At 41.1% G+C, this 14,782-nt stretch overlaps 1 protein-coding gene across 4 annotated transcripts in view; it reads right to left on the reverse strand.

Annotated features, from left to right (window-relative positions):
* The window catches only part of ttyh2 (tweety family member 2), a 70,744-nt gene that overhangs the window by 47,352 nt on the left and 8,610 nt on the right, over positions 1–14,782 (reverse strand). For all 4 annotated transcript variants that reach the window (XM_086304164.1, XM_086304163.1, XM_086304162.1 and 1 more), the window contains exon 2: positions 7,112–7,284. In XM_086304164.1, the coding sequence (XP_086160290.1) occupies positions 7,112–7,284 (173 nt within the window). The remainder of the gene's footprint in view (positions 1–7,111; positions 7,285–14,782) is intronic.

Here is a 14,782-nt window from a genome sequence, read left to right on the forward strand (position 1 = left end):
TGTTGGCATTCAAATAACCCCTCTGTAATTCACCTTGCAGTGACTGTGTGGGAATGAACTGTTTGGTTTTTGTAAATCACACCCTTCTTTAATCAAACTGTTCTTCTGGGAAGACTAAAGCAATATCAAATTAATTGAAATTCTTTTTAAAAACCCAAATGCTCATTGTGTGCCAAACTATCACGGTAATATACCTCAAGTAATATTCTAAACTGCAAACTATCATAGTTATAGTAAAAAAAAATCAGTCCAGATGTCCTCAGCATGAGCAGCCTGATCAGTTATGATACACCATAATTACAGAGTTAATGTGCTACACCATGGGCAGGGCTGCAGCTACAGCTGAGTGACATCTGCTCTGGCTTCACCAGTGTTAATTATAACGGACATCACAGCATATCAGACCTAGCCACTGTCAAACATAATTAGAGTGGAGGAAGTCAAGAGAAAAGGGGGAGACCGATCAGGATTATAGAGGGAAGGGAGGCAAAATCAGGGCAAAAAATAGAATTAGGGTGTAGGGAAAGGGTGAAAAGGACGGATGGGATTAATATGAAGCCAGTTTTCAACTTCAGTACAAATCCGGTGTGAAATCCACTAGGCAAACACATCCATGTTCTATTTCATCCAGTAGATGGACAAAATCAAAGTCAGGAATCAGATGAAAGAGAGTCTGTTTCCCACAGGATGTTTCCTCCAACTTCACTGATCTCATATTTTATCCTGTCTTAGCTTACCAAGTCAGGCAACATAAACCTTTTAAGTGCAGTCCTCCCCATTAGAGGGAGCTTTTTTGTTATGGACTGCAAATGATAATGAACTGGTCTGAACAACAATGCAACACACTTTATAATACTTTAAAGTAGCTAACGCTGATGGAGAGCTTAACTTAAAGCTTGTGGTATAATTTACAGCAGCACAGAAGTGTAGACCAGACAGATGGACATGATTTTGTTTAAAGGGTATAAATATAATCAGAGGAGGAAGGACTTAGACTTTATTCCACTATACTCTAAACATGTGTAAAATAAAAGGTCAAACTTTATCACAAAATGCAATAAAATAAAGCACTCTTATATTCACCAAAGTGATTTCTGTCCAAAAGAGAACCCAGTTCACTAGAACAAAAACAAGAATGTAAATTAAACAAGGTTTAAACCAAAGTTCACAATCGAAACTGAGCAAATACAGAGAAGAGTGAAGCAGAAGCAGATGACGGGTGAGAAACTCAGGCTGAGAATTCAGACAAACTGACAACTAGAGGGTGAGACAAGACTATAAATACACAGGAACTAATTGGGAAACAGGACACAAGGGAAACCGATGAGGTTTGGGCTGACACCCAACAAGCCAATAACACACACAGGAAGGGTGAACGAACACTGAGCACACAAAGTAAACAACTTAACAAAGAAACAAACAAAAAACACACAGAAAAAAAAGAAGAAGGAGATCTTAAACGATACCAGGTCACATGAACCAAGACTCACTGATCCTGGTTCATTTGTCCTTTGAAGGCTCAAGAATATTTGATTAGAACAGCAAGATTCACTCATAACTGAACCCTGGTCAGTGACAATGAAAGATCCGAGCTTTGTGACATGACATGTTATCAGGGAACCTCTTCTCCATGCCTTGGTTCTAACAAGTGGTTATTTGAGGCACTGTTGCCTTCTTTTTACCTCAGCTAGTCTGGCCATTCTGCTTTGACCTCAGAGAACTGCTACTAGATATTTTTTCTTTTTTAAGGCAATCTCTATAAACCATGGGGATGGCTGTGTGGTGCAATCTTTGTAGATGAGTAGTTTCTTGAATCGTCAGACCAGCCAGTCCGCCGTCAGCAACCATGCCCATTCTGATGCTCGATGTGAACCTTAACAGCCCAAACATGTCTATATGCCTAAATGCCCTGATTTGCAGCGATGTGATTGGTTGATTATATATTGTGTTAATGAGAAGTTGAACAAAATGCACGGGCTTAATAAAGTCACATAACAAAATAGCATCATATTACATATCCTAACCTACAAATACGATCAATGAGTAAGATCTTTATTTATTATTTATCAGGATTCTAATCTAAGCCCGACAACAACAAAAAAAAGTAAAACACCACGATATCTTTTCAAACCGAAACACCCAATTTTCTCTGTCTCTTTTAAAGTTAATAGGTAGGAAGCAGAAAAAAGGTGTGAGAGGACCAGCTGAGCCCAGCTTGACCTCTGCTCAAGAGCTGGCTATCATCAATCAAATTCAGATGATACAGGAGAGGGGCTCTTCCTCTAAGGACTGGCAGGATGCAGCAGCGCTGACTTCAATTTGGTAAAGCAATCTTATTGTTTGTGTCATATCATCGCTCACTGATCTCCATTTCCTTTATGTCACTTTTTCTTTTAATATGGTGTGCATTATTTTTTTCCATCCAGATTGAAGTGATGGGGCTCTAAAATTATGGACTCAGTGTACACTAAAGGACTGAGCTGGTGATTATTTTTATCAGTGCAATGAACACAGCTAGTTTCTTCCATTGGAATAAATTACGCATGGTAAAGTTTCCCTCCATCATCTACTTAATAATCCTGCTCCTGAGTTGGTTTGACCTTACGGATATGTTGCTGTGACAACAAATCCTGCAGATGCTTTTAAGAACTAAGAAATCCAGGATCAAGGCAAATGGTCACCAATTTAATCCAGCTAAAACGTTAATCCACGTATGGCGATCCAGCCCAGGGAAACAAAGGAGACATGGGGCAGCAGAAGGGAGGAGAAACAAAAACTTCATTAAATGCAGTATGTCTCCTTGTCCCTGTGGGAGTGGAAGAGTTCCACTCCCTAATCACGCATAATCTGATTTAGAAATTAGAGAGCAACACCCTTAAATCAGATAAATGAGTCATTACACTCTAATGCTATTAAGTCTGTTTTAAAACCATCAACTTCAATTCTACCAAATTGGATTTAATAAAAATGAAGCACAACAGTGCTACATCTAGTTTAAACATATTGCTAATAAGCTTTCTCGCTGTTTTAGCAATTTGGAGAGCTATTGAATTCAAAGATAAGCACAGCTCACCAAAAAACACGATGATAAACTTTGCATATGTCAGATCAACCTATTAATCTGGACTAAAAAATAAAAAGACACAAAAAAAAAACACTAATTATACAACAATTAGCCGATGTCGCCCATTTTTTTCAGCGGTTTCTTTATGTCATCAGTAGAAAATGACTTCTGTTCCCATCAAGTGAAACAGTGCTCATTAAAGTTTCTTAAAATATAGAGCATCTCAAATGAGCAGTACTCTCTACATTAAAAATGTATGATGCAAAAGAGTGAAAATACAGTGGAGAGCACTAACTAGCAGAGGACCAGGACTATAGGAACTCTAGGCTATTCCATCTAATGACATACTGAACATGCCGCTATGTTTTTTTGGCATCGTGACGACAGATTGGCTCATGTTCTTAAGTAGACTGTTTATTGAATTTTGTTTTACATTTTGGGCCACTTTTTATTTTTCTTCTAAGACGTCCACTGAAATTAGGTGAATAAAGAGAACCAATTAAAATTTACTGTAACACAGGAATTTAACATAATATGAATGTGAGTGAAAGTGCATTAACAAAAGATTTCATCACTAAAATCAACAAATAATCAGGACAAATAATCACGGTTGCAATATTAATCAAAATGATCATAATAATCGTTTTGGACATAGTCGTGCAGCAGTAATTAATCACATGACACTGGCAGTAGATAACCAACCAGGCGAGTGAGTTGTCACCTTATTCAGTACTGCTGGTTGGAGCCACCATAATTTGTGTTGATCTCTGTTTATTAGAATGATTATAATGGTTAATAACAAACTACTGGGCCACACTGAAAGTAGAGGACTCCACTCATTGGGGATCTGTGTGTGAGACTGATAAAAGCTGATGGGTTGGTAACATCTGAATCAGGTAGTTACTAAGCATGGTTGTCACATGGTTGACTGTCCCCTCCTTTGTGGATAGTCGAGTAATTCAATTATCCACTTTGCGAGGACAGCGGAGCTCATTGAGGGATTTGATGGGTTCTATGTGGCGATGTAAGTGCTGACTGTGTTACCTAAGTTCACGTGTTCGAGTCTGTCGCAAAAGCCGAAACTTTAATGAATGAAAAGTTGGATCTTGCCAAAAATAATTAGCTGCTTTAGGCTTCCTATACCAGCTAAAGGCTATAACACTAATGCCATTAATCTATTGTATATATCACAGCTAATGTCACTTCACATCAGGGAAGTTTTCAGTTCACCACAGACTTGATGAGATGCAGCAGCCTCCAGCCAAAACAAATCACATTAACTGCAACGCTGCTCCATTATAAAATCTGAGGGGAAATACTGCGTCTGATATCATCTTAACGATAACAAAAAAGAAAACATTTATCCTTAAAATAGTATCGTTTTCACATTTTAAGTGGTTTATTTAATACGTGATTTTTGCATAAAATGCCATACTTAGGGTTGGCACTCACACAATGTGAGGGTGACACAAAATTTGTGCTAATGAAAAATACAAATTCATTGCACTGGGTTGCATTATTCTTCCAGTGACATAAACAAAAAGTTTTTAAACAAGCAAAACAAGTAGGCTACGTCTGCAGCAGTACAGTTTGATACTTGGGCCTGTACAAGCGAGAGGAAACGCTGTTCAGTCATTCAGCAAGCCAGGAAAACTAGGAAGTCATTAAAACTGCACTGACTGGTGTAATTTTCAAGGCCTCTACAGTATGATATTCCTGCCATATTCCCAGTGAGACACAGAAGGGATTTTGATAGGTAGAATGACCTTCATGTGCGTCATTTTTTTTCCAATAAATAATTTAACAATACAACTGAAATAAAATTTTAAAATACTATAGTCATCTTTTGTCCCTCTATATTTCTACATTCTTTTGGCCTGCATGTGCAGTGTATATCATGAAGTATTGTGTCTTGATCCTCCCTCATTTCTTTATATTTTGCTTCCACGCTGGTCTCGAGCTGTAGTTCTCTGGGCTTTCTCTGAGTTTTTCTTTGGGCATTGGCTGCTTTTGCGTTCATTTTAATTCCACTGCTTGTACCTGTTTTTTTGTTTGTTTTTAAAGCCTAAAACTTGGCATTTCTCAGTATGGAAATTGGGCAAGTGAAAAACACAAATAAGAATTAGCAGCTCTAAAAAAAAATTATCCACAGCAGAGGATCTGTATGTGAAACTCTAAGATGACCTTTCTGACCTCAGGAAATGGGAAAATATCCACCAAAGACCTGACAGAGGAAGTGACAGATGCATGTAGGCCTACAGTTGATCCAACTACTTGTTTGCTAGAGGATCAGTAATGGTCTCAGTGGAAGAATGGCTGCCAAGAAGCCATCCTTACGGGAAACGGGGAGAAAGGGCTGTGGTATGCCAAAAGAATTGCACTGAAAATCAGTTGCAAAAAGTCTTAGGGAAAGATGAATCCAAAATCACCAGTATGGCCAGGACAGATGTACAACACTGACTGTGTGCAGCAATCTGTAAAGGATGGTGGAAGCTCTCTCATAGTTTGGAGTTGCATTTGAGACAGTGGTGTTGAGGATTTTGTCAAAATTGATTAAATTAAGAAAACAGAAAAGTACGGTCAGATTTTGATCCACCATGCAATACGATCTGGAAAGTCTCAACGTCATTTTTTCCACATGACAATGATCCCAAACACACTACTTGGACAGAAAATCCTAGAGTTGAATACTATCAGTCATAGATTGGCCTCAGCAGAACGTGGATGTCAACATTACTGAAGCATCATCTTGAGAGAGAATATAACAAAAGACAGGCTGCATTCAAAGAAGAGCTTTGAAAGGTCTGAAGCCTGGAGAACTATTCCTGAAGACTGCTTAAAGAAAGCTTCCCTAACAGAGTTCAGGCTGTGCTGAAGAATAAATGGTAAATGGCCTGTATTTATATAGCGCTTTACTAGTCCCTAAGGACCCCAAAGCGCTTTACACACCCAGTCATCCACCCATTCACACACACATTCACACACTGGTGATGGCAGCTACATAGTAGCCACAGCCACCCTGGGGCGCACTGACAGAGGCGAGGCTGCCGGACACTGACGCCACCGGGCCCTCTGACCACCACCAGTAGGCAACAGGTGAAGTGTCTTGCCCAAGGACACAACGACCGAGACTGTCCAAGCCGGGGCTCGAACCGGCAACCCTCCAATTACAAGGCGAACTACCAACTCTTGAGCCACGATCGCCCCAATCGCCCCGAAGGCAGACATACAAACTATTATAGACTTTATTTCCATGTTTGCATACATTTCAGTGAATCAATGCACCTATCCCCTATTTTCCTACCAAAATATAAATGAAAGATGTGCAGCTCATTGTTCTGCTTATTGTACAGTAACCGATCCACCTACATTTTGATTTTTGGTTGGGGTTTTTTTGCTTTTTAATTATAATTTGCATAATAGAAAAGCTCTGTCTCCCAGCTGGCTGCCCTAGCCAGCAATGCACAATTGCACTTCCACATTGTCAGCAGAACATTGACAATACGCCCACATCAGGATAGCTTCCATCAACCACTGGTATAGTGCTTGAGAGCCACAAATGCCAGTGGGATATTTTGTTAATACCAGAGTGAACTCAGCGTTGGATGAATTTTTATTGTGCCTCAAAATATAGTGACCATAGTTTCCTAAAGAGCCATTTTCAACAAAACAAATTCAAATCCTGTGGAACATTTTCAAAACTAGAAATCACTAGAAATGAACAAATGGTAGAGACGCATGAACCTACAGTGTTTACGAAGACCAAAAGGAGAGGCTCCGAACACACGGAGAATACAAATGGGAAGACAAAAAGACAAACAGAGTGGACAAATACACAGAGAGTCTACGTGCTACAGACTAATAAGTTAGTGTGGGAATAGAGAATGTGCAGTGAAAACATCACAGCACTTACAGCTCTGTATGAGGAATACAGAACAACAAATAAAGAAAATGGGAAAACACAGAACTGCAGACAGCAGTGGAGAGCGTGTGCGAACTGTAATCACGGTTATGCATAACACGCTGTCTGAGTCGTGATTCTCTCACCATGTGATGAGGCCGGCGGCGACTGCCGACCAGGTGACGCAGCAGGAATTAGGTTTCTTGCTTTCCTCCTCCTCCTCTTTACGGCAGCAGCACAAGCAGCTCAGGTAGATGGCCAGACACAGAAGGTTGAGGCCAAGCCCCGCCGCCGCCACACAGCCCAGGAATATGAGTGACTGCAGAGGGTGAGAACAGGAGGAAATAAATCAAACGCCTTGGGTCATTGCAAGGAAACTTATTATTTTATAAGCACCGTGCTGTAACATCCACACGGCAGTAAGAAAAACCAGAGGTCTATACCATTTTACTACAAAGTACTAAAATGCAAAGTAATTTACAGTCTGTATATTAAACTGCATACAAGTGACATTGAGTATAATTACATTTTCATATGTTTCACCACATTTTTTTCCTCTAAAAGTTCTTGTGATTTAAAATGTTTCTCAAGCATCAAATGCAAAATGTTGGCACACTGACTTATTAATTAATATTACTGGATAATTACTAGTGAGGAAGACGTTAACACTTAAGTTGTGAAGTAGTGGAAAAAGTAACTTGAACTGCTTTAAGTGCCCACTGTAATTAAACTATTGCTTTTTAAGTATCAGTAAAATTTAAATAACGAAGAAATATTCTGTATACAGAGCAACCCTTATATCAGTACAGCTCGCTGGGTTTAACTGGCTTCTAAATTGTGCTAACTTCCCATACAAATAACCAGTTTCCAGCTTTGCTGTCAGCCCTTATTGTGATTTGTGTGGTAATAACACACATAAACAATAATAAATATGCCTGCATCAGCCATGGTAACAAGGCCAGCTGCATTCTGGGATCCCGAATCCAACTGGAAAGCAGACAAGACACCTCCTCATACATCTCTGGGTACACTCCTCTCCCTCTCAACCCCTCCTTTTTGCCCCCATCCCACCTTCTGCGAAAGATGGAGAGCGGTGACAAAAATAGCAACAAGACTGTCATAACAGGCCCAAATGAAATCTGCATCCATCTGTGAGCAGATGGGTTTATTCGAGCTCGGTCCCCTCCTTTCCGCCCCCTTTACTCTTCCTTTTTAGTTTTCCTGAAATCTTTTCAGTGCTGAGCCATCTGTTCTCTCGCCTGTGATGTCATGTGTCCTGCAAGTGAAGTGGTGGGATTAAAATGCAGCGACGGAAGAGTTTGCGGGAATATATCGTTTACTGCTATAAACAGCCAGTTGAACCGCAAATCTAAAAATTCTCTGAAATCAGAAAACTAGCAACACTTTATTTGGAAGTCTTCATAACTGCAAGGTATGTTTGGATAAAAGCATTTATATGTTTGCTCTTTTTGCACAACAAATCTTTTATAACTTTTACTCTCTTCCCACTAAAAAAACACTATTTGTTTCTACTGGTCCTGTTGAGGTGCTTTACATTTTTTTTTCATTATTCATCTCTATAAAAAAACCCAAAAAACTCCAAACTGTGTCCCATTAATGAAGCCTTGAGCAGAGCATTTTCACACTCAACATCTTGGCGTTTTGAAATCTGATGTGAGGCCGAGGAGACTGGATGCTCATTGGCTAATGACTTGTAACTCCCAAATCCTTAGCCAGTGCCCATATCCTGGAGAATCCTCCTTCCCAGCTCTAACAGTGACCATAATTCACAAAACAAACTTCATGTTAGACCTCAAAGGAACTCAGCACAGGAAGTCATGATAAATCATGTTTACAGAGGTCACCGAAGAAGACAGCAAACAGCTCGTTTTCCATGAACTTCTGTTCAGGTTTTGCTGTCACATCACGTGAATAAGGCCCGAGTTACACAGGCCTAGAAACCAGTTGGCAAACATTTAGAAACCACCGGCTGCAAGGGAAAAATACATATTCCCCAACTGATCAGAGAGTGGTTGCTGGAGTTTGATGGCAGCAGCTGTGAAATTAATGGCCAAAGATTCAGTTACATAGGCATAGAGTCCAGTTAATGACCCTTCTTGAATGTTTGCTGGCAGTTGCTGCAACTTGCAAGTTGAAATTGGCCACAAATAGGTATATCGTGCTGAAGCAATAACCTGCTAGCAACTGCTTTGGGCACTAACAGATTGGCGCAGTCACTTATAGTTGCATGTAATGTGTGGATGATGTTACACAAGAAACATCATTAAACAGCTTGCATTGCCGTCATTATTCCACCATTTATACAGTTGTTGAGAATTAGAAGCACCAGTCTTGACTAAAAGGTGACTTGAACATGGTAAAGATAGTACTGCAGATACCTATTGTATATGTGTAGAAAGCCTAAGCATGAATATAGCTTCTAAATTATGCCAACACTGAAGTGACTTAAACCTGCCACCCGATGGCAATAGCTGTGGTTCCAGATTTTTCCCATAGACTACAGACGTAGTGGTGTTGGGTGCCATCTCCAACAACGATGAGACGGCCTACATCGACGAAGTGAAGAATCTGGCATCATGGTGCCAGGACAACCACCTCCAGCTGAACGTTGGCAAGACCAAGGAGCTGGTGGTGGACTTCAGAAGGAGTCAGCACAGAGACTACAAGCCCATTATCATCAATGGAGCTCCAGTGGAGAGGGTGCAGTCCTTCAAGTATCTTGGTGTCCACATCTCCTCAGACCTGACATGGTCTGCCCACATTCAGGTCCAGACCAAAAAGGCTAGGCAGTGCCTGTATCACCTACGACAACTGAGGAAGTTCAGGGTCTCTCCAAAGATCCGCAGGATTTTCTATACATCCGCTGTGGAGAGCATCCTTACACAGAACATGACATCGTGGTTTGGGAACAGCTGTGTTAAGGACCAAAAAGCTCTGCAGAGAGTGATCCGTACAGCAGAACGCTGCTGCAGGATTGCTCTCCCCCCGCTTCAGGACACCTACACCAGGAGATGCCGGACTAGAGGAGCGCAGATACTGAAGGACCCGTCCCATCCTGGCAACAAACTGTTCCAACTTCTGCAATCCGGTAGAAGGTTCCGCATCATCCGGGCAAGGACAGAGAGACTCAAGAGGAGCTTCTATCCCCAAGCCATCCGGGCCCTAAACACACACACCCGCCCTCTCACATCATCTATAATTGACTGAGACAGGACTCTCTTCCAGACACTCTAAACCCAGGCACAATGTACATTTCAAATTCCTTTAATTTTAAATATGTTTATATTGTCTATTCTGTAAAATAGTCAGATTGTCTATTCTTATTTAATTCACGTAATGTACAGAATTCACCTGCTTGCTGCTACTACTGCACATACACCTAATGTTCTTCCTCTACTAACCCCCCCCCCCCCCCATTTTAGCGTGTCAGGTTACATTTTACTGTGTGTTATACTTGTATAACTATGCATGTGACAAATAAAGAACCTTGAACGTTGAACGTCTATGGGAAAATGGCTTTCTATCTGAACCTCTGTAAAAACATCCCTACTAAATTTATGGGCTCAGTCTCTAAATTTGGGCAATGTTGACCAAAAATGGTTATATCACATTTCAAAATGGTTTTACTGCACACAGCCAATTACAAGTTGTTTTGTTTTTGTTTTTTCCTAAAGCATATAGTTGGGGCTGGATTTCCTTTTCAGTCACCTTTTTCACTCAACATGTGTTAATAGACCTCTCTGCACTGAATCATACTTGTAATCTCTGTCTGTCTTCCACAGCATGTCTTTTATCCCGTCTTCCTTCTCTCACCCCAACCGGACGCAGCAGATGGCCGTCCCTCCCTGAGCCTGGTTCTGCCGGAGGTTTCTTCCTGTTAAAAGGGAGTTTTTCCTTCCCACTGTCACCAAAGTGCTTGCTCATAGAGGGTCATATGATTGTTGGGTTTTTTCTCTGTATGTATTATTGTAGGGTCTATCTTACAATATAAAGCGCCTTGAGGCGACTGTTGTTGTGTTTTGGCGCTATATAAATAAAATTGAATTGAACTCAAGTTTTTAGCTAATACCAAAGTCAGACCAGCCCTTCCTTGTCACATCTGTTTTTTGAAACCAAGATTGTGACAGCAGAAACACTCATCAGGCTTCAAAATGGGACTTCAGAAACCTGTGGGTGACATCATTATAGCTATGTCGATTTTTACACTGTCTGTAGTTGCATGGCTTGTAGAATACATGACATTAAGACGGAAATATGGGTAACAGTGAAGATGCAAAGAGCAGAGGCAGTGAAGGTGGACAAATTTAAATACCCTGGGTAAATCATTTGAAGCAATGGACAGTGCACAAGACAGGTAAGAAAAGGGTGCAGGCAGTGGGTCAGGATGAGTGTCAGGGGTGATTGTAACAAGCATAGCAGCAGGAGTGAAAAGGAAGGTTTACAAGATGGTAGAGAGACCTGCAATTATATGTTATTTGAAGACAGGAGGTCGAGCTGGAGGTGGCAGAATTAAATATGTTAATATTTTCAGTGGGAGTGATCCAGAGGGACAGGATTATAAATTAGTATACCAGAGGGACAGGGTGAGCAGTTTGGGAATAGTGGATATACAGGACAAAAAAAAATTTTGAATATAGATCTGCCAGGCAGGATGGAAAGAGACCACAAAATGGATTCATGGGTGTAGTGAAGGAGGGTTTGGTGTAAATGAGGAGGAGGCAAGAGATAGGTTCAGACTGAAGCAAATGATCTACTGTAGTGAACCCTAAGGGAACCAGATGAAAGAAGAGGAAAATGGTTGCATGGCTTACAGCAAGCTGGCTCACAACCCCTCTCATGATTAGTACTGTAAAAAGTGCATTTACTTTCTAGCAGTAAATGTTACTGAGTGTTACCTGCTTACCTGTCAGAAAAATTCTAGCTAGCAGACGTGGCTGCCAGCTGTTTGCTAGCTAACATCTGCTAGCCTCCTTGAAAAAAAAGTTCTCACTAGCAAAAATTATTTATATTTATGGAAAAAAAACTTTTTTTCCTATGATACATCAAGTTTGTGATGGTGTGGGAGCCAGTGAGTCGGTTAACGTTGGCTCGAGCAGAAGAGCAGCACTGAGACAAGACACCCGGGAGCTAGCATAAATGTTAAATACTTTGCATTTTCACTGCAAATGAGTGAGTCCTTCACATAAAATATAGTGCACATGGCATTAAAGGGAACCAAGAGAGTAAGGTGAGTCTTCCTATTTTAGGCTTTGCCACAATGCTTTCACACTTTGACCAAAAATAAAAGGCAATAGAAGAAAATGCTACATATAAAGAAGTTCTTTAAATGAAAATTTAGCACTTTGCAATTTCGCAGTGCTCAGACAGATGGATGGGAGCGCTCACCAAGGTGAGACAAAGAGAGCTGGAGCGAGAGCGACATCTTAAAGCAGGGTGGAGTTTTTGAATGATGAGAGCTGGCATAAACTGGGTGTAATTGAGGTGAACACAGTAAATGAGATGGAGATGTGGGGCCGCAGGTGGAAAATATGAACAGAGGGGGATGGGTGGGAGACAGCTTTGGATTTTTCAACAGAGGAGAGAAAAGGGGGAAACTCCCGCTGAACGAACAAACACTAGGCCACCGGGCCCCTCTTATCGCCATGGTAACATGCATGTTAGTTGTTGCCCTTGCAGCAGGGAAGGAAGACGAGTGAACGGGTGAATTATCAGCCTATTTGAATTAAGCAGCATGTGACAGGCTTGGTTAAATTGCCATGCCTCTGTCTTGTGATTCCTATGCAGGCAGGCAATGCAGAAGAAGCAGAGAAAGTGACAGAATGAGAGGAGCACAAGCGATTATGTTTTTGTTGACAACAAAGTCAAAGAATATATAGGACTTAAAACAGAACTCATAAATGTATTGCTTTTAAAGCAGTTATAGCTGAGACAACACTGTCTGTCATTTCCTCTACTGTTCTTTCTTCTCAGTAGTAGGGTGCAAAAATAATAGCTTCTAAATTATGTAGCATCCATTCAGGAGCAGGACGCACAAAGACACACATAACCACGCCGCAAACCCCATCCCGGAACCATCATCCCCAAGTACTCCAACCTTCCATTAAGTTTAAAAACACCATTTATCTTTTACTGACCAGAGTGTGCACACATTCATTCAAATTGGCAGCTCCGACCACTTAACTGCTACCTAAATTAGGTTTGAGTAGTTCGCCATAAAAGCAGACTCAATATGTTAACACCCTTCTCCTTACTTGCTCACTGTAAACTCAAGAGGCCGTGCTGTCCGCTCTCTTTTGTTTCCTCCCAATTGTCCCTATAGACACGGGGGTGGGGTGAGCACGAGGCTGGAGGCAACGGCACAGGAAAGAAAGGAAGATCTAGCTGAGCGTAAAGGCAGTCCCGGAGAGCTGCATAGCATGGGTGAAGGGGTGGGTGAGGGGGTTGGGGGGGGGGGGGGGGGGGGGTTGCATAAAAAGAGGATGACAGAATGACGGAGGAATTGTTGTGGTAATGAAAACAGTGAGGGTGCAGATGAGAAAAAGAGCAAAATAGAGACAAAGAGAGGTGGTGCAGGCAAAGAGTGGCTGCCTGACAAAGTGTGTGTTTCCATGTGCGTGAATTCATAACATGGGAGACAGCCGACAGAGATACCTCATCCTCACGGCTACCTCAAACACACTCTGTTACTCACTGCTCGGCCCAGTTTCTCTCCCATTACAATCCCATTGTAGATGGCCTTGCCTTGAGGCAGGAATGTTGCATAATAATGTGATTTTGCCAAAATCCAGTACAAGATATCATTGATGAATGCCAAAAAAGAATCTGCCCCAAAGAACGAAGCCCCCTGCCCCAAACTGCAGGGTAATACACTTAACACACAGTTAAAATGGGCAGATTGTTTTTAATTGAACTTTTGAACTATTTGTTACTCAGAAATTCTGAGGTGGCCCCTGTATGAACTTTAAACTGCCTGTAGCATATCCAATGCAAATTAGACGGCAAGTAAAGCCTATTAGATCTGTCTTTGAACATCTATATACTGAATTTGTAAGCAGTAATTCATTCATTAATCAGACTCTAAAAAATGCAGAGTTCATCATTATTCTTTTATAAAAACCCACTAAAAAAAACTAGAACATGGCCGAACAGAATATTGAGAACAACTTTAAAAAGAATGGTTTGCAATTTAACCACACTACAATTACAATCAACAAAATGGCCCATAACAGAGAATAAATAATAAACAAAGGCTCAGACACACGTTCTTGTTCAAATGGAGGACAAAAGGAGAAGCATAATGAAGCAGTAATAACCCGGGGGTAGAAATGACCCAAAGGGCACTGGCTGAGTCATTTATTCTCCCCCGAGCACCATCAAAGGTATGATGAAAGCCAGCACAGATGGGACGGTGAGATAAACGGACAGTGATGCTGTAATGACCTATCTATGTGAGAAATATAACAAACAGACTTAAAGACAGCTGGCCAAGGCAGAATGATGTTATTGCTTTCTAACGTCAGATAATATGAAATACTGAAAATAACCCTCTGAATGCACTTACGACTCGAAGGATGCAAAAATCAATACTGAGTGGAGTCTATGCCGCTCCGGAGCATGTTCACGGTGCTTCGGTCTCAATCCAAGAGAGGGACCGTGGGAGGTTTAATGCAGGGATGTGGAAGTTTGCTTTTACAGCTTCACAGTCAGTTCAACTTAATTTCACTGGAAAGACTCTGATTTACTAGAGAACATCTTTCCAAATATTCAGTGTCCTTGATGAGCACTCTCTGCCGCTT

The sequence above is a fragment of the Aulonocara sp. 'chitande type north' Nkhata Bay genome, linkage group LG8, assembly GCF_057382095.1.
Source record: "Aulonocara sp. 'chitande type north' Nkhata Bay isolate Kocher_YH1m ecotype deep benthic linkage group LG8, A_spYH_male_GT1.1, whole genome shotgun sequence".
NCBI classification, from domain to species: Eukaryota; Metazoa; Chordata; class Actinopteri; order Cichliformes; family Cichlidae; genus Aulonocara; species Aulonocara sp. 'chitande type north' Nkhata Bay.